Genomic DNA, 22,154 nt, shown 5'->3' on the forward strand with positions numbered 1-22,154 from the left:
ATTATACGTTTTAATTTTTAATCTAAAGAAATCGGTAAAATTATTCTTATTTTAATTTTTTTTATTAAAGAAATGTAACTAATAATTTATAAATCATGTAATAAATACACATATATAGCACGATATATGATAAAATATTTAGAATCCTTGGCAAAAGATAAAAATATTTTTCTTGTGTGTATGAAAGGAACCGTGAAATCAATTCTTTTTATGGATACCCCTGGAAAATAAGCCTCGAATATTATAATGGAGGAATGTAAAAAATATATACAATTTTCAAGAAAAATATTTAAATATATTTATTATTTTAAGGAATTTTTTTGCAATAACTTTGGTAGAATATTTTTTTCGAAACATTACAGGAAATGTATAAATTTTTAAAGACAGTTTTGCTGTTAAATAAATTTTGCTCCGAACAAAATATACATTTTCAGTTAAAATATATTATATAAAGTGCGAAAAAAATTATCTAAAAATTATTTAAGGATGGTGGAATATGTACTTAAGTAACCTTAAATTTACCTTAGAAACTAATTTATATTTCATGTCTATTAAAAGTTACAAATGTTATTTACAATGTTTAGTAGAACTTAATACCTTGACAGTCTGGATTACTCTTTGCTGGAGCTCATTTATTCTATATAAAGCATACTGTATAAATAGTATCAGGTTAATCAATCTATTGACATCTGCTTTGACACTGTATAATTATTGACAAAGTCTCTAATTTTAAAGGAAATAAATTCGAGAATTTAATGTTATTGATTTATTTAATTATCGTACAGTACATTCTAATGTATGACTTTTGTAAGAATAATTTAGATCTATTTATTATTATTGAATTTATCAGTAATTTCTGTGATATTCAGAATATTAATGGAATGGTTAAACGATAAGAATCTACTCCAAATCTCCGAATTCTTCAATGATGATTACGAACCGAAATTTTGGTTCTCAATCCTCATTTATGTCGATCGATTCTTATCACAAATCTGGCCAATATCAATATTCTAACAATAAGTAACTGTTTGCCCTTCTTACTACTCACAAAGGATAAAACAGTACAAAGAAAAGAATGGCAATCGAAGACAGAAATAGAAAAAGATATAAAATAACATAAGAAAAGAAATAAGCATAAATATATTTTCTACAGTAATTTATCAAAATAAATTTGTTTTAATATTTTTTAAAATAATGAAACGAATAAGATAAATAACACTTTATCGGTATATATATATTATATTATTTTTTATGAAGCGACACTATAATTAATTCGATTATCTAAATTATAATTTGCAATAACATTTTAGGATGATCTATATAAATTACAGCAAAATAAATTATTATTTATGGAAAATATGAAAAATAAATTAAAATTCTTAAGAATAATATATTTAATATTAAAATCTTTCAAGAAATCTTTACTTGAAATAAATAAATAATTAATAAATATTTTTAAATGGTAATGGAGTTTAAGAAGCTATTTTATGAAAATATTAAAACAAGTTTTAAATATTTATAATCCTTTAATTGGAAACATTTTATATAAGTTTAAGCTCATTTGTAAGGTACTGTATGAACGATATATTGTTTATATAGTCTTACAGTACCTTACATAGTATTATTTTTAAATTTTTACATTTTTAAAAACTTTTTCTGATAATTTTTTAAATTAAAATTTTAAAAATGACTGATATTGTTAATAAGAATTGTTTTTAATGTCGATATTTTCTACTGAGTTTTATTACTTAATTTACTATGCATAATTTAATTATTAATTTTCATTTAATAAAGTAATCATGATTATATTTATAATTAATCTGTATAAACTATAAGCGTTCTACTTCTGTAATTTATATAAATTTCTAGAATGACATGTTAAATAAAACATTCTCTTACAGAGAATTCTTTTATAAGTAAATTAAATCTCCTATTTCCTTCTCAATATATAATCTTCGAATTTAAAATTTAAACACTTAAGAATGAAGTTTAAATTGTTTAATTTTACATCAATCATTACAACAAATGGTTTCATTAGTAGTAATGAAAAAACTCTCCCGAATGATTAAACGTTAAATTAATCCCAGAAAGTTTGATTAAAATTTATTTATCGAAGCTATTATTTATTAAAACTACAGAAAATTATTTATAATATTTTATAGTTTAGCTAAATATTTATAATCTCATTAGGAGTTAATAATGTTAAGGGTTAAATCAGAAACACTCTCTTCTACTGATTTGTATTTATTCGTTTTGAAGGACTTACCTGCTGCCTTGTTATATAAAGGGGTCTATTCATTACTATCCAGGAGACTGTTTCATGACATCCAGGCATTGTTGTTGATCCTTCGTATGTCATATAATGTTCAGTATCTGGCAGTAATTCTTTTACAGAGAGTGACTTTAGAAATGCATCCTGCCCTGCAACGGGCACGGGAAAAAATAATTAATTATATTTATTCTAAATTAATTAATAGACAAAAATCTTCAAACTATTTTGTAAAATATTTTTGACCTTATAAAAATTGAAAGAGTCTCATATTAAACTCACGTAGTTCATTAATAATATTTAATGCACTTGCTTAACGAAGAAACTTTCACATACGCATGTTTAATTATTTACACAGTAAAAGTAAAGCATTCTCAAATGAGTACTTGGAAAATATGATTTATAATAGCAGATCCTATTTTATCGCCACGTGGATTAAAATTTTATAAAGTGTGTTGTAAAAAAATTTTATATTATTAAATTATTGTTACGACGCCGCAGGATATAACTTTTTAAAGCTTAATCGTAATACAATGATTTATTATCAAGCTGTAATAATAATCCTGAAGATGTTTGTTTATTATATAAATCATTTATAATATCTTGAGTTAGTGAGGCAAGTTTACTATTGTACTATATTTGAATTACGAACGTTCTAAATTACAAATTAGTACGTTCATTAATTCAAGTAGTTGCAATTAATTCTAAATTAATTTCATAACACGACAAACAACAAAGAATTGATGTAATATATATTTTCCTATTATAAAATATATTATATTATATTATAATATTTTTTATGCTGGGCAAATTTCAGTGATTAGATAATGATTATTTCAAATTATAACTCATTGTATAATCGATTTAATTTATAAGTTATACTATTTCAAATATTAACTGTAATAAATGCGAGTCAATTGATAAGAGGAATCGACCACACAACCGATCAATATTCTGATCAATAACAACTGTATCCATATAAAGTTAAATTTACACTTTAACAATAAACTTGTTTAAATAATGAACTCAATAAATAATACGGATTTTTATAAAAGTTAATACTTATTATTAATAAAAATAAATAATGAAACATTTTTCTTTCATACTTTTTGAAACAAATAGAAGCAAATAAATCAGAAATAAATATTTTAAGATATTATATAATCGAACACTAAATTTTCAATGAAATTTATTAATTAATACCTATATTTTTGTTTTATAATTAAGAATTTGTGTCATACAATAGTAAAAATGTTTACAAATTCAATGCTAGATGAATGCTAGAAATTTGACAAAATGAACTTAGATTTATATGTATAATTAAATGCTGTTTCATATTTTAATGCGAATGCATATGTTTGGACGGTTTTGAATTTTGCAACTTCATAAAAATGAGAGACGTAATAATATATTCATTTGAATAGAAAATTGAAAATTCCACTAACTAATGCACTAATGATGCATTAATTCATTGAATATTTAATATTGGATGTGTTTTACATTAAATAGTAATATCAAAGGAAATTAATTTTCTTAAATTTTATTCAAAAAGACATTAAGCAATTACATAGATGTCTAGAAAATTATTTCAATTATACCAAACATTATTCTAACCGATAAGACGATTAAATCTAAATGCCTTAAGGATTTTTAAATGAACTGCTTTATAATGAATTAATCAATTTGAAAATCGCTCTTTGCTTAAAATTGCATAATGAAATTTATTAATTTTCTATATTTAAGAATTTTGAAAAAAAAATATTGTTAATTTATATAAATAAAATAGCTATAAGTCATTTAATTTTTTTATTCTATTTTAAATATTAAAAAATTAATTATATTTTAAATTTTTATATTGATATTCTAGACTTTAATAAAAGGCAAAACATAACAATTAATTCAATTATATTTTTATATTTAAGGAAATTAAATTGATTATTATATGAATTTTTAATCACGTTATTTAGTAGTATTTTGTAAATTTAGATCTTATATTTTGAAGAATTTCACGTTTCGACAACATGAAAAGTGATTTAGACCATTTATTTTTGTTATAAAGTTATTTTAATTTGTTTATTTTAAGCATTTAATAAATTACTGCCTAGAAAATTAGTTATGGAAAACTTTTCAAAAAATTATTTTAAGCATAGAAAATTGTCACGAATATATTATACTTTAATAGATTTAAAAGGCAAGCTTGTATAGCATACAAATTTCGCCTGATAAGCAGCAAGTTGGCAGTACGAAAATTTAGTCTACAGTAGGGGTGTCAGAACAAAAGAAAAAAAAAGGCGACAGACAAAAGTGTCCTTTTTTCTTTAAGTAGACTGCATTGACATTGTCTAGACATTTTAATATCTTAGATATGCAGCTATCTCCACCCTTCTTTGACTCCATTATTAGCTCGTTAGCAATGAATACGTTACTAGATGAGAAGAATTTACGACTATTGGGTGTATCCTAATCGGGTGCAAACGCAACGTGACAGTATTGGAGAAATGAAGTAACGATAATTAGTGGAACGAAATAATAAATCTGTCAGGTGACTAAGAATCTTTTACAACAGAATTCAGGAAATTTATGAAGCGAAACTACTGTAATTATAACAGAACGTTTTAGATACGCAGAGGTTCAAGTAACCACAAATACCACCTAAACACATTCTCTCCTTAGGGATGGAGCACTTAAGAGGCTTTCTTTACCATAAATTTGCATTTGTTGTGAATAATATAGTGTTTGATATACACCACACACAATGAAAAAATTATATGTATATATAATAAATTTCTTTTCACGAATATAAATACATACTTCTAATTTAATATTTAAAGATAAATTGAATAGAATGTATAAGTTTTTATTTTTAACCAGTAAAACCATTTACTAAATAGTAATTTTATTAGTTAATTTATAGAAATGTTTTAAGCAAGTTTTAAAAATATATATATTTAAAATTTAATATTAAAATAATAAATATTGAAAGAGAAAACGTTCAGATAAATTGTCTACTTCTTACATAAATAAATTAAAATTGCAGTTTTCATTTAAGTATTATTTTTCTCAATTTTCTTTCTATTCTCCTTTTATTCGATTTTTCTTTCACATAAATTTTCTATCGATCAGATAGACCTTCTCTTAGTACTTTACTGGATATTCTCCCATTTAAAAGATAAATAAATCGGAATCTATTGGATCATAAAATCTACTTATCACTATTTTCAGAAAATAATAAAAGTTTAATTTCTAAATTTCAATATAAGTTTGACAAAATAATATTTTTAAAGCATTACAGACAAAGGAGAATAAAAGATTGAATTTCAATTATAATTCACTTTCAATGTAGATTTAACTGCATTTATTGATTTAGAACTTAAGTTTATTACATAATATTATTGTTCTTTGCCTTTTGACCAGTTTAAATATTTGAACATGAAGGAAAAAAACTAGAAAGAAAATTATTTTCTGATTTTTACATTACTAAATTGTATTCTGATTTATTTGAAGTACTGTATTCATATAGCCAGCATATCTTATGCAACTTTATTTAACAGTCTGCCAATCAATTAAAAATTAACTTAAATTGTAAGCAAATCATTAAAAGTTATTTTTATTACGACGAGAAGAAGAAACAGTTTCTTTTGAATACCTTTCCAGTTTATTATTTGAGTATAATTTACCAATATTTTCCATCATCGATTTAATATATAACCTTATAGTTCAACTTGGTCATTCGCCTTTACTTAATCATATATGTTTGTAACAACATTAATTATAACCATCAGTCATTTCGCACCATAATCACTAATCCATAAATGATTCATTACGGCCGATGTCGTATTCAATTTATATTCGCTTCTGTTTCGGCTGAACACAGATTACTTCATGAACACAAAAGTGAATAGGAAATCCCAAAGCACTCAACTCATTCTTCTTCACCTCCTTTAAAAAGTAATTGAACCCATCACAAACATATATCAGTGTAAGGGAAAGTTCTTTCGTCCATTATTTAACAAGTTGGTTGCTTAAATGTTTCTCCTGGAAACATTTCAAAAGAGCAGTAACTTTTGTTATTCTGGCTAAATGACCAGCAAGAACAAATACTGCATAGATGGGAATTGAGATCGGACTTTACACACCATCTGATAAATCCCAAATGACTCTCACCTTTGTACAGGATTTGATGTAGTTGGCTGGTGAGCAGTCGAAGTTCTATATTTGTCATTTCTCCTATCTGTAAACAACCATAAAACGTAATACCTAATTAACATTTATAGTTAATTATATTTAATTGAATTTTTTTTTAATAAAAGATTTTAAAAGATGTTAATAAAATTAAAAGATTACGTGTTAATAATAATAAACCTATTAATTTTAAAAGATGGAAAGAAACTGAAGGGAATCATTAGTGTGATATTAAATTTAGAAAAAATAAAAACTTTAATACAATATCTGATCTAATTTTCTTTCTTTATTTTTTACTTTACCGGGCCTATTTTTATTTTGCCTTATTGATAGTAATTATTAGTCGTTCCTTTCTGAATATTACATTTTAACATCATCATAAAATAATTATCATGATGCGAAAATCAATATCCATTAATTACATAAAACTCTCGAAAAATCGATTCATGAAAAATACTTAAAGCTAAAATTACTTATTTCTTTTAAAATAAATTACGTGTAATTTCATATTAAATATTTCTTTCGAATTTTTCACTATTTTTAAATTTTTCTTCTCGGCTATTTTAAATGGGAAAAATAATATATTCATAAAAAGTAAATTAATAAACTTCTTAAGTTTATAAAATTCTTAATAAAACTATTACAAATTAATTACTTTTTTAAATTAATTATATTTGTTTAAATGTTATTTTATAAAGACAAAGCTTAAAAGTGAATATTTTTCTTATTTTATCAATTGTAAATACTTTTATACATTGATAACGGCTCTCAAAAGTATTGATTAAGCAAAATGAACCTATTATGCAAGCAATAATTTCTCTTAAAATTGAGTTTTTAGGCAGATTTTAAATAGATTAGATTCAATTATTTTGTTAGAATTATTCGATTTTTGAAATATATTTTTTTTTTCATTTTTCTGCAATTACTCATAAGTAATAAACAATTAAATATATTAATTAAGTTAAAGTAAACAAAAAATTATTTATAAAAGATATTTAAAACAGAAGTAAACGACAATTTAAAAAAAAGAGTGTATTTTATAAGAATTATTTTCTTATTCTAAAAGCTTCTCACATTCTTAAAACGGTATCTTAACAAATTGCGGTTACTAATATAGCCTACAATTTATTAAGATTTTGCTGGTTTATCGTGATAAAGGCTTTTTAGTTATTAAAGATATGTCCTTACATTATTTCGTTAGAACATTAATGATGGTTTATTTCGTAATCAAGACATCATCATTATATACTGTTTTACGGAAACTATTATCGTGCTCCTTCTGTTACGAAATGCATTAACAAAACTCTTTAGTTGATACTTTTGCATTTTGAGAAGATAATAAAGTTTTATATCGGCCATTAAAACTTCTAGTAATTCAATCTATGACAAAACTCTAGAAAGATTTCTGAATACTTTCTAATGTGGATATTTTTTAACAACTTAATTCACATGCTATTTATAAGTGAAATTTATGTTTCATACTTAAAGTGTTCTTAGTTTAAAACTTTTAATAGAAAAAAATGTGTGTCTTTGTATCGAATTTTACGTTATAAATTTAAAGAAAATTTTGACCATTTATTGAATAAAGATACTTTTATTATTGCATCTGATTGTTTTCTTGAACTCAGTTTGAATACGGCTTAATAATAACACTTTCAGCTTTTCTAAAGTAACTTTTAGGTGGATAATGTAAAGTACAATCATAAATATTTGGAATAAAAATATAGATAAAAAATACGAATACAGTAGAGCGCCGATAAGTGGAACCAATTGGGGACTGGGGTCCTTCCAGTTAATGATTTGTTCCAGTTTCCGACTTTGTACGAAAAAATACATTAACCTGTCCGATGTTCAAATTTTTCTCCGTTGCGTGTCGCTTCCTGTTGAATTTTCGTCGATTTTAAGCCTAACGAAAATTTTTATAATAATCATCGAGGCTATCGTATCGTTAAAAATTATTTCTGCATTTTGTACAAACAAAATAAATATATTAAAGAATATAAAAAACATGAAAATTATACTTTAGAAGTAAATTTAGTATCAAAAACATTCGATTCAGCACGACACAGTCCGACTGAAAATCGTTCCACTTTCCGGCCATTCCACTTACCGACGTTCCACTTATCGACGCTCTACTGTATGTATATTTTGTCGACGATTACTAAAGTTTAATCTAGAACTTTAATATTAAAATAATTATTTATTCAATACTTTTAATAAATTGTAGTTAATAAATGACAATTTTCTTGTTTCTCGGACCGAATTTACTAGCAATACTTTAAATTTTATTAAATAAAATTCACAAGTTCAGAAGAAACACTAAAATAAAGTAAAAGTGTCTTCACGATTCGTTCTATTTTACACCTCGGGATTAGAAAATGTAGTCTTATGAAATATACGGTGGTGTCGAACATTATTTGGAGGCTCTCGTCCTTCTCAATATGCAAAAGACACGTTAAAAATCCCTCTGGTGACGGCACAATTGTAAAATTATTTATTGTATAATTTTACAATTGTGCCGTCACCAGAGGGATTTTTAACGTGTCTTTTGCATATTGAGAAGGACGAGAGCCTCCAAATAATGTTCGACACCACCGTATATTTCATAAGACTACATTTTCTAATCCCGAGGTGTAAAATAGAACGAATCGTGAAGACACTTTTACTTTATTTTAGTGTTTCTTCTGAACTTGTGAATTTTAATTGTAATTGTCTTCCTGAATTTTTATTTAATATTAAATCTTACTTTTCATAAACATTTTCTACAATACAGTATTTTTTTTAATTGATTAAACATTGAAGCCAAACATTGAAGCCAAACATTCGATTGAAGTATGTTCAATCGAAGGAAAATGAATGTTTAATGAACATTTCATTCACTAAACACTACTCGATTTTACCGGAATTTTAAATAACATTTTTAATTTTATTCGTGAAAAGTAAATTTTCCATAAGATTATATTTGATGATAACAATTCAAAAGCTTTCTTTAGTAATGTTTTGATACTAGAAAGTGTAGTAGCATTTACATTAAAAAATAAATAAAAAAAACTTGAAAACTTTTCAATTATTTAAAAAAAAACTCTTATAACTTTCAAACTAATATTTTATTTACATTAGACGTATAAATCTATTCTACAAATAATACCATAAACCGCAGTAAATTCTATTAATCCAATAGAGATTTACGATTTGGATAATTTAACGTTTGATTATCCATCCATTAACTAAACTTAATCTGAAACGATTCACAAATCAATTTTAATCGTTTTATCTAGTGGTTGATAAATGGAAATTAACAGTTTAAATATATAATGATTAATTTTGAAAACTTAGAAAAATAATACATCTTACCTGGATTAACAGAGCTATTCCAACTAATCCTTGAGCTTTGTACATGGCTTCGGTAAAATTATTATATAAATCGGAATTATATCCAAAAATTTGAATCTGTATAGCGTAAAAAATAGCATATAATTATCTTAACTTGTATAAAATAAAATAGGAAAATGTGAAATTAAAATAGCATTATGTAGTATTAACAGAAAATCAATTAAAAGTTAAATTATTTTCTCTTTCAGGGAAGTTTATTAAAAATTAACTTTTCAAAAGTTTACTTTATTATAATTGCTATAAAATTAATCGTTAAAAATCAAGTAATATCCGTAAAATTAGTTTTAAATGTTAAAAAAATACTCTTTTGTTTATCAAAAAGATAACAGATTTGAAGATAAAATCGATAAAATATAATTGGACTGAATAAATTCATGGTGAAATTCAATTGGGTTTACCTTTGATGCATTATTATACATATCGAGTAAAGCATTTTTGTATTTAATGAGACTTATAAAGTAAGTTTCAACGATGTAAACTCTAACTTATATAATTCGATAACGAATATTGCAAAGATTGGAGACAAATTATCTTTCTTTTTTCAATAAAAAGTAATGGAAAAAAATAAAACAAGTAAAGATAGATATCAAGAATTTGACGTCATGGCACACCTGGGGCGGCATCAAAGTGATTAAGGTCAGACAAAAAGATTTACCAAACAATTCCATTATCTTCAACCGTATGGATCAAGATGGTCATCGGATGGTCTTTTATTATCAAACCAATCATTTGTAAGTTCTTTTATCTCTATACTGATCTATTCTTTTCCTTATATCACAACGAAAAATATTTTTCTGATAACATTATTCTCATTAATTTTTTTAGAACCTTTAAGGGAAACTTCCAAGGATTAAACTTGAAAAATGAAGGATTTTTGCCTATTTTTCAATATTCAAAATTATTAACGCTTACTCTGTATTCATTAAGAACATTTAAATGAAAATTATGAAGAATTAAAGTGAATTTTTATAATTATTTTTATTTTTAAATGCATAGAAACAAAATTTAATTTAATTTACAAAGCATTTTATATTTTTTTAACCATATCAATATAGTTTAGTTGTAAAAAAGTACCAAGAAAATATTACTGTTCTAGAAAGATATAAACATTTAAACAAAAATTACCCGCTTAATTGCCTAATTTTATTTTATAAAACCATTTCTAAATCATACACGAGAAAATTTTTAACGAGAAAATTTAATAAATGGAAAGTAATAAAATTACAATAATTTATTTCGTTATAAATTTTCATCTGATTTGAATTTTAATATCTGTTATACTATTTCAACAAATTATTTGATAAATAAGTGTTGTAACAAGGAACAAATATTCTCTGATCTTCTCTGAGAAAATCCCATCTGTTCACATTTGAATCTGCCTACTCCAAACATTTAAAATTATAAGTATCAGAATAATCTATTTAGCTCTGTCATTAAATAAATATGTTCATTGTTCCTTAATATAACTTCAGGTTTTATTTTTTGCATTTAAAGTGCTACTCTGTCATTCTTATCGAATTATCAAATTTATTAGACAATATTCCAGTTATGATATTATCCCATTTAAAATTCTTTTTTTTTAAATAGCTAATAAAATTTATCTATATTTAACAATTTAGTATCAAAGTAGATACAAAATTGACATTTTTAAAAATAATTTTACGTGGTAGGTTATAGGATTTTTTTTTACAAAATAAGTACTGTACCTACAGTTTATATCACATTTAATGGTTTATTCAATATCTATGTCAAAGAAACTTAATACTATAAAATGGAGATTATCTATATTCTATATTATTAAATGGAGATTATCTTATTTCCACAAAACATAGCTGTCAAACTTCAAGATGGCTTAGAAACTATTCCATTCAATAGACATAAATTTTGTATTGAAAGATATTCTAATTTGAATTTTTTTTCTGAAATAAAATATTCAAGGTCCAACAATTTTTAAAAAATTAGCTAATTTTATGTCTCGATGTAAGTTTTGAATGGAAATTAAGATTTACTTATCAATTTTCTTTAATTACTAAACAAATTGAAAGAGAAATGAGCAAACATTATTGTGACATCGTCAGAATGCCGGGCTGCAATTTTTAATCATATTTTTAATTAATTTAATTTAAAATATATGCCCTCTACCTCAAATTAGTAGTGGCTTTGCCCCTGAACATCATACTTTTCCTCATAACAACAGAGTGATGCCGCTCATTTATGTAACTACATTCTGGAGAAAATTTTTTAATTAAAATCACGTAACTTCTGGTCTAGGGCCTTTTGCCCTAAGCTTTCTATATATGGTCTCGACTTTAATCTATCTAAGACTGTTCTCGAGATTAAGGAAGGACAGGCAGCGGGAATTTATAGGTCTATTTTTTTTTCAAATTGAAGCCCAATTACTTAAAACTTGGTTACTTTCTTGTTAATAATAACAAGAAGAAATTAAATAAAGCGATGACCTTTTTAAAACTTTACAGTAAACATTACTCGGTTTCTTTCTGTCGTTGCTATCTTCAAATATTTGAAGAAATGATAAATATCTTTCTATTATTAGCTAAATATAGCTTGAAGTTTAAAATATAATCTCATCATAAAGAAAACCGTACAAGAATAAACAATTACGGATAAGAACTTTCTATAACAAACGATAAAGTATTTTTCATAGCTTAACATTACTATTATATACTAACTTCAATTATAATTTGAAATTCAACATTAGGCAATTGAGAGTTAAACAATTTCTCTCTATTAGATGTCCATCTAAATCAATCGTAATAACTTCTGATTTGTGTTTATTTTGCCATTCTTCACATACAACTTTTCTTTGAATGAGTACTTCAAGTATTCAAACTCTCTTCACGTAGTCTATAAAATCTTTTTACTTTATCCATGTAAAACTCTCAACTTTATTAAACGTATTGTTATATTCTGTAATATTATCTATTTACATTTCATGTTATAGTTTTGTCTTTTTCTCGGTGTTTTATCCATTTTCTGCTCAGCATTTCTCCTATTTACAGGAAAATTTTCTAACAAGTCTAGTTTAAATATTAGATTGATAACATAGAACATTGAGATAATTTCATGCAAAGAATAATGTTATGTCAATTTTATGACGAACCAGATATTTAAAAAAAAAATAAGATAAATAGGAGGAGTGCTAGTCGAAGATAAAAATGGAAAAATGAAACTTTTGGTTAATTTTCTATATAGATAATACAAAAAGAAATATCCTTTTGAGACGTGCTATTCTATTCGAATGGAAAAGTTTCTCTTAAATAATATATGTGAAAAAAGAATTATGAGATAGGTATCGATTACATTTAAATTTGTTGATGCGAGACACTAGCTCCCTACAGGCTTTATATCCTATCTCGATTTTGTCCATTGTAGTAACCTCACCCGTATTCTAACTCACACCGTCTGCAATAAGATAGCAGAGAAATGAGAATCACATTCGACCCGAACTGTTTATGAAAAATCACAAAAGATCAAATCGAATTTGAACCAGAATTCTTTGCATTGTTAGGAAGATGTCATAGAGGGTGAAGACAGATGGGGAGAAATAAAAATAAGTTCAACTTTAACCTAATCTAAGCCAAAAATTAAGAAAAAAAAACTCTTACTATCTTTTAAAATTCATAGAGTTTTTTGTTACTTCTGTGTAAAATAAAGCTATTTTAATGTGACTTAACTGTAGCAAAATAGAAAAATTTTTGATAGAACTTCTACTAGTTATTATGCTCATCTTTGAAATTTCCATTTTTATTTGTTACTTTAATTTATTGATAAACTTATTAAATTAGGCATTTCGATCAAATTATAAAGAAATGTTTATGTAGAGATAACTTTAACCTTAAAAAAATCGTAAGAAATATTGTGAATTTGCTATTTATTATACAAATTGGTCGATAATAAATATTTCATGTATATTATGTTTTTATTATTGACAGTAGAGACTTAATTTGAATATATATATATGTATTATAAAAATAACAAAATTTATATATTCCTACATGTACTTTTATATATTATATAATTCCTATCATTATTATTGTTATGTTGTGCAGCAACTGGAAAGATTCAACGTTGAATTTAGTCATTGGAAGAAACTATATACGATTCCTAAGGATCATATAACATTTTATTAATAATCCAATTAAATAAAGTTCATTTTTCATTAAATTGATTTTAAAAAACGTAAGCCTCAACTTACATTTTCTACAGATAAAAAGAATATAATTATATTAAATAAACGTTATTCTTTTTTAATAAACTATTATTTACTTTAATAATAATTAAAGTAAATGGGTAAGTCTACATTATAAACGACAATCAGCGGGTATCTATGTAAATTCTTACTTATATCCGTTTACTTTATGCATTTTGACTTTATTATATGCATGATCAATTTAACTAAAATCTAATTCACTTATGAAATTTAGTAAATAATCCGATGAAACACATCTATTTTAAAATCTGATTATCATATCTTTTGTATTTTAAAATATTTTTCAACCTTTTGCGGTAATTATCTATAAATTTGCTTTATAACTTAATAATTACAGATTTGATAAGATTTATTTTATACGAACCGAATTATTTTCTCCATTTAATCGCATTTCTAATACGAATTACAACAATATTTCCTACATTGATTTTTATAATTAATAAACAACGTACAGTACATAATGATGTAATATAGGATATAGGACACGATAAAATTACTCCGTTAGAACCATGTAATTTCTCCTCTCTAATTCCAAGAAGCATACCTGTATTACATCTTTTTCTGAAGTCTATGTTGCACAATCGATAATGTTATTTCTAACCAACACACTCGAAATTTATCATTACGTATTAATCTGAAATTTTATTTAACTATTTATTATTACTATGGCGATAACATGTTTAATTTTTAATTCTTCTAACAAAAATATACAATTTCTGCGTTCTCTTTTCTTACCAGAACATAAAGAATTAAAAATTAGCGTAATCTGAATATTATTTTAATCATTTCTACATTTCAGATTAAGTGCTTTTTTAAAATAATATATTTTTTAAAAGTTTCGTACTCTTAATAAAAACTTCTAGGACGATTGTTGTATCTTAATAATTAAACAAAAATGGATTTTTGCCATTTATTTTTGGAACTATTAACCGGATTTATCTTAAAAAAAATTGTCAAATTAAGCAATTCTGATTTCATTTTTTCTTGGATATTGCAAAGATTATCGTTAATACGAGAAAAGTCTTTTTGGAAGAGAGTCGTTGAGCACGTGACTGATCCTGTTCGGTATCATAAGCTTTTGGAATGACGTCATGCGAACACCTGCTACGATCGACCCTTCGTCTCTCTAATCTACCATCTCTTCTATACACTCGCTAATTGAGTATTGAAACATTAATGAGACTGTACGGAGCACAAAGTGGCTTTTAGGAGATCGGAGTCTGCATCTGACGTACAACTGCTATTTTCTGTTTTCTCGAATTCTACACATTACGCTATCCGAACTGTAAAGAGCACGCTGAGATCAGTCTAGTAATTTTCTTTCTACTTAATTATTGATAAGTATTCTAAAATTGTTTATGATACTTCTGTTTCTTGCAGGTGGAAAATTTTCTCATTTTTACTTTTAAATGATCGATGTTGATTTGCAAAGAAGATATACTCCGAGAAAAAACCAAGACTATATTTAATGCGTTTAAATATATTTTCTATATTTTAGAATATAAAAATAAAAATCTGTAATTCAAACATAACATGGAAATATGGAAGATCTTTGTTAAAGACCTTTCTCGGAAAATCGTGATTAATTAATCATTTAAATGTTCGAGTTGTTGTTGAGCAGAAGCAATTAAATTTTAGTAAGGATCTTTGTGTAACGTGTCCATTACTACACAATCGTAGCAATAATATAGGTCTAATAACGAAATATTTCTCGTGCAAGCATTTATTAAGACGATCATTAGCTTAGGAAGCAAGAGATCTTCATTTCCTTTCATTCAAAATACTTTAGATACATAAGGGACCAGGCGGCCATATTGACGACATTAAAAGATATTTAGACTTGGGTGTGCCTTGGATTTGGGGTGGAGATAGTAGATGAAACTCGTAACGACTTCCGTTGATAATGAGGATGTGATGCTGTAAATGAAATGAAAAAAAAAAAAAACATATACCGTAAAGATGCTACTCTGTATATATTAATAAAATTTGTAGACTCCTATTTAATAATAGATATTGTGTAAATTATGGTATAATAAATATACACATCTTCACTTTATTTTTAAAAATTGATAAAATCAGATAACTCGAAAACTAAATGCAGATAATTCTGAAATGAGAAATGCCATACATATATTTATTACTTGATCATTAATAATTATTTTCCCTTATTTTTAAATGAAAAATATTCATAACTTCTCAACTAATTAAATGAATTATATAACAAATCATTTATTAATATAATCCAGGATGTAAATTTCAATTCCATGTTAGTCGATTAGGTGAATTCACAATAATAGATTCTCCTATTAGGATCAGATCTGAATTCGATCTTGACTCTCGCGATTTTTCATGGGTAATTTGGTTTATAACTTCATTCTAATCCTTCATCGCCGTCTCCATTGCGGGTTATGTTCGTCGTAACGACAAAATTAATGTCAGCTACAGAGTTTATAATGCGCGTAAAAAATTAAATCTAAATAAAGAAATTTAATTTAATTTTTATATATTTAGTAGCCTACATATAAAATACAAAGTTTCTTTATAAGTAGAATAGTAATAGATCAACGTAGTGTAATACTTTGCTCACTTCTGAAACCATATTTTATAACAAATTGTATCTTTCTAAATTTTTTCCAAAATTTATTCATGAAGAATTGTTTTATAGTAAATTCAAATTGATTACAATTTTATGTATAGCCTAACTGTTTAAAGCAGGAGGCTCCAAAAAAGTGTATAATAAGGTATCAAGGTATTTTCAGGGGGTTAAAAATTAGTTGGGGAGGCGATTGGGCATCAGGATGTAAATTTTCACACTAAGATCTTCGTTATGGAAACGTGTACGGATTTAATTAATTAATTATTAGTATTATTGACTGTATTATCAAAAGAAAAAAGGAAGAGAGTTGAAGAATCCTTGAAGGAGCGCACACCTAGTTTAAAGAATTTTACTTGAAAGACTAGTGTTATAGTATTAAGTTAGATTTTTCAAACTGTATTTTAGATTTTATAAAATAAAAATCATAAATAGTTTCTAATTGAAAGCTAAAAACTCGAGTTAAGTACGAATAATACATATTATTCATTTTTTAAAAATGCATTATTCAGTTATAGGAATATATTTGGTGACTTATACAGACGTGGTATAGAATTTTAAAATATGTAATGCAAATTTTAATATTATAATAAATATCCTGGAATATTTTATATTTCAGAAAAAGTTATAAAATTACTTCGACTAAATTGTCTTTTCGGAAAATCTATTATAAATCTATAAAATCTATTCTTCGATTTTGATTAATAGTAAAAAATAATTTTCGTTTTATTTGGAATCAAAAATATAATTACAATTCTTCTGTAACCCAATAAACATTTTAATTAGCAAACCAACAGGTACTTTGTGCTAAAAATCATCAAAAATGTCAAGTTCAAAATTCAAAATATTTCATATTTATTTGCTTCGAAAGTTGTCTCAAAAGTTAATAATCGCTTCATTTTGCTATTAATCGCTATACGTCATCATCATTAATAATAACTGCATACAATTGTACAGTACACATTACTATCAATTCCGTTCGGCAATTACTATGACAGGTTTCTTGAGATTGAAGTGTATACAGCATCTGAGAAATGAAATCTCATCTTAATATGTGAGATAATCTCTCATGCAGATACTATCGTATGTATGGTTAATATTGAGCAGTTTTGTAATGCGACACTAATGCATAGCCTAATAGGTTATGTAACTAGTCTCACTTGCGCTTCAAGCGCTTAAACTGCAATGAGGTCGAATAGCAAGGATGAGAAATGGATAACGTGTCTGGATTCGAATATAACATGAAAAATCGATAAGGTTTACATCTGATTCGAACCTGAATTCTCACGGAAACGATAGGATATTTTATTGATTGGCATCAACTAAAACGTTACTGCTTTTGGTTCATAATTGCGTTGTATGCAAAATCAAATACTATTTAATATTTTTAAATAAAATAGATGGAAATAAATTATATCTGAAAGAAAAGTTGTTTGATTAAGGAATTTTAAATTTAGAAATCATAAAATTTTAAAATCAAAAGCGCAAAAAAATCAGCTAAATATAACATTAGTTTTAGCTCATTTTTGTTATCTTTCGGTAAACAATGTAGTTCTCGAACGATGTTATTAAAAAAAGTTTGTATTCCTGACATCATCTGAGAAAATATTTAGTTTAGTTATTCTAAAAAATTCCTTTATATAGATATAAAAAAAATTCACTTGCCAAAAATAAGGATTATAAGCAATTTGTAATGATTCATCTAAACAATATATTACATTTAATATTTTAAGTATGCCTGTTGCTAGTCTTTTCATTATTTTGTTAAGTAAAATTTTTATTATGTATTTTTTACTTAAAAAAGTATGAGTAAGATCAATGCCGAGAAAAATCTATAATCTGCATCAGTGAAACTTAAATTAAATTATGTTTTTTAATAATAGATGTATGAGTATTATTAACTTGTATGAAATTGCTGGTCAGTTTTCATGTAAAATTACAAAAAAAAAGATATCTTAAACTATAAGTGCTCCAATAATTACATTACAATACTAATTACATCAAAGACTTCCCTCTTTATTCTTTAAAATGAGAAGATAAATTCATTAGATGATACTGTTGCACTTATGCATTTTTTAAAATACATTTATTTATATTTTGAATGGTTGTTTGCTTTATATATACTATTTATGTAGTGATTATATTATCTATCGTATAAGAAAAAAAATTGTAAAATTTATTTAATGTTTATTATTTTATATAATTGTTGCCATTAGTGTTTATTTATTATCTATACTTTATTGAAAGTGCAAGCCGAGATTATAATAAAATATAAAGAGATATTCCTTAGGTTAAAATGTTATAATCAATGTAATTATATTTGCTCTGCATATATATATATGCATGAATAAACTATTGTATATATTCTAAACATAGGAGAAATATACCTAAAGTAATGGGATTAATGACGTCACTTTGAAGAGTCGCAAATTGCTATCTGCTGCTTTGATGGTTTGAAGCTTTAGCTCGGTCATTGTGCGTGTGAAGATAAATTTGTGTGAATCTAACACTGTTGAGCTGTCCATTAACTGACATTTTCTCAATACTGTTTATATAGATCATAAATTTGAAATTTGAACAAATAGCGGTTATAGAATTTTATATTCGCATCAGTAAAACCGGTAATAAAATCTTTGATATTAGGAAAACTCTTAAATATAAAAATGTATCTTAATTTGTAGAAAAATACAATCGAGTAATAGCTCATCAAGCGTAAGAAAATCATAATTGTAATATGTAATCTACAACAACTATGTAGTTAAGCGTCATATTGTAATCACATATTATTACTGTAATGATTATTATTCCTCAATAAAACTTAGTAGACTAAATCTAACGAAGCTATTTGTACTGTACAATAAAAGCTGAAAATTTTGAAGATATTTGTATATCATTTGATTTTTCAATATAGACTAAATGTAAAGGGTTACAATACAATATAACAATTTGTAACTTTTATTTTGTACAGTTTGTAGTTTGCTTAATTAATAAATCTTATCAATTATATACAGTAATTATTTTTCATCATTTATTTATTCCCTTACTCATCGCTCCCTAACTTTCTAATACAGTTATAGATTTAAAAATCATTTATTACGCGATCCTGGTTATGTATAGTATCATATACCATATCTGTATGGTATTATATAACGTAAAGTGTTAAGTTGCAAGGCAAATTTCAAAGCATATAGACGTTCATGTTGCAGTTAATTGCTATTTACTTTTTATCTATTTTCATGAAATCTACAAAAATTTATTTAATTAATATTCATTACTAAAAATTAGCGTCAGAATATTAGTATTCGAAACTATGTTACTTTAAAAAATTCATATAGCAATACATTGTAAGTTAGCATAAAGGATGCGAGAAAATTTCGATTAAATCCAAAATTATTATGCATAATACCTTTCAAGGCAAGTAAACTGCATGGAAATTATCAAAATAAAAGAAATGTCTTAAGATTTAGATCCCACCTCCGTTACGATGAGATTTTTAATGAAATCGTTTAACACTAAATAGATGATGAGAAATAACCTTCTAAATCTAGAAAAACAGCTTAATTAGACCAACTTAAAAGTTAAAAATGATAACATCATAAACATTAAGTTTATTTTTGTCATCGTATTCTAAATCTACAGATTTCAAGTAATTAATAACGTTCTCAAAACTTTTTAAAAGAAAATGATGCGAAAAAGCACTATTTAAATTATCTTGTAATACACAAGTTTGTAATTTAACTCATAAAAGTATAAATCTGCATATTAGAGGTTAAATCCTGAGAAAATACATATAAATTTCTGTTACAAGTTTACATTTCTTTTGGCATTATATTCAGTATTCTTGAATTATTTCTTTAAATCATTTAAAATGTATCAATATGAATAAATTCAAAAGAAAAATGTTTGAAAAATGTTTTTTCGTGTTACGTAAATTATTTTAAATGTATAATATTTAATGCATTTTATGAGAATTTATACTTGAAGAAATGATAAAATTTTGATATCTTTTTTCTCCTTATATAAAATTTTATCAAGTAAATTATAAATATTTCTATGGTTTCTCATAAATTCGGCAGAATATTATCCTGAAAAATCTCCTAAACTTCAACAGTGATAAGACCCAGATCATGATATTTACAGCCTGACAGCTGATATTTGGTTCTAACATGATATAAAGTTGAAAAATAACAACAAAATTCAGGTGTTACATTTGCTTTTTCTCATTCATGGTGTGGTGAATTATTATAGATATATTTTAACATAAACATAGTTATGTAATAATAATAATAAGTAAAAAATATTATTCTACAAATAATTATCTAAAATATTCAAACAATTGAGTTAAAAATTTAAAAATTATTAATTAAAATCGTGGAAGAAGTTTATAATATAAATTACAGATAATATCTGCGTAAGTAAAAACAGGAAGTAAATTTAAAAAATAATAATTATAATAAAACACCGTAAATGAACAAAATATAATGGATAAAAATATATGATTATATAAATTATAAAATATTGTAAAAATTAGAAAATTTTTAGAAATTTTCATAATTTTTCTGTAATTTTCTTTCTTAGAACCATGTTTTGCATTATTGATATTTTTAAAATGCTTATAGTCTATAGCGAGAAATGTTTTGAATATAAATTTATAAGAATTTTAAATTAGTCTCAATAAAAGTTTTAATGTTTTAATAATTTAAATCTTCGAATTTATTTCATAAACTAATATATCTTCTACTATTTTTTGTATTCCTTTGTATTTGATAAAATAATGTCTTAGTTTTTCAGGAATGTTATATTTAGTATTAAATAAAAACTTACATGTGACGTATTTTAAAATTTTATATTATTCAATAAAGATTATTGGAAAAAAAACTATTCAATCTACTAAACTTAAGATCATACAAAAATAAACTTAACACTTGAATTTTTGAAAAGGTTGTATATAAACATAATTCCGATAGAAATTACAAACATTTGATGATTTTTTTAGCTATTTGTTACATAAGATAAAACATATTTGTGTGATGTTCTTTTACAGGATTAGATTTAACCTTCAATGCGCGCTTCTTGGACATTTGAGCTCTGTACATTAACCGTCTTAGATCGTGGATAAAGGAATAAGGAAACTAATTTTTTGCCTTGCCAAAATGAAGCGATCATGTTGGTCTACTTTAGGATTCCTTTATCCATTCTACTGCACTAGGACTAAAGATCGTGTTTTGAAGATAAGCTCTTGTGAGCTGTACTTGTCCAAAGGATTGGATAGACTACCAGGTCAATTCTTTCTAAAAGTTGTAGTCTAAGATTAATCTTTATTTCAACACAGACAGACAGAACTTTCACGTTAGATTGTGAAAGCTAGAAATAAAGAAATTATTTTTCTACGTGTAAATTATATATTCTGTCGTTCGAATGAGTTATAACATAAAAATAATTTAAAATGTTAATTATTTAAATACTAAATAGATATAAAAAGTATA

General features: G+C 24.8%; 1 protein-coding gene across 2 annotated transcripts in view; it reads right to left on the reverse strand.

Annotated features, from left to right (window-relative positions):
• LOC136975127 (carbonic anhydrase-related protein 10-like) overlaps positions 1-22,154 on the reverse strand; it is a 118,807-nt gene that overhangs the window by 22,965 nt on the left and 73,688 nt on the right. For both annotated transcript variants that reach the window (XM_067270148.1, XM_067270149.1), the window contains 3 exons: positions 9,806-9,901; positions 6,434-6,500; positions 2,267-2,421 (listed from right to left, as the gene is read on the reverse strand). In XM_067270148.1, the coding sequence (XP_067126249.1) occupies positions 2,267-2,421; positions 6,434-6,500; positions 9,806-9,901 (318 nt within the window). The remainder of the gene's footprint in view (positions 1-2,266; positions 2,422-6,433; positions 6,501-9,805; positions 9,902-22,154) is intronic.

The sequence above is a fragment of the Centruroides vittatus genome, unplaced genomic scaffold (genome assembly GCF_030686945.1).
Source record: "Centruroides vittatus isolate TY-2023 unplaced genomic scaffold, ASM3068694v2 contig_364, whole genome shotgun sequence".
In the NCBI taxonomy this organism is placed as follows: Eukaryota; Metazoa; Arthropoda; class Arachnida; order Scorpiones; family Buthidae; genus Centruroides; species Centruroides vittatus.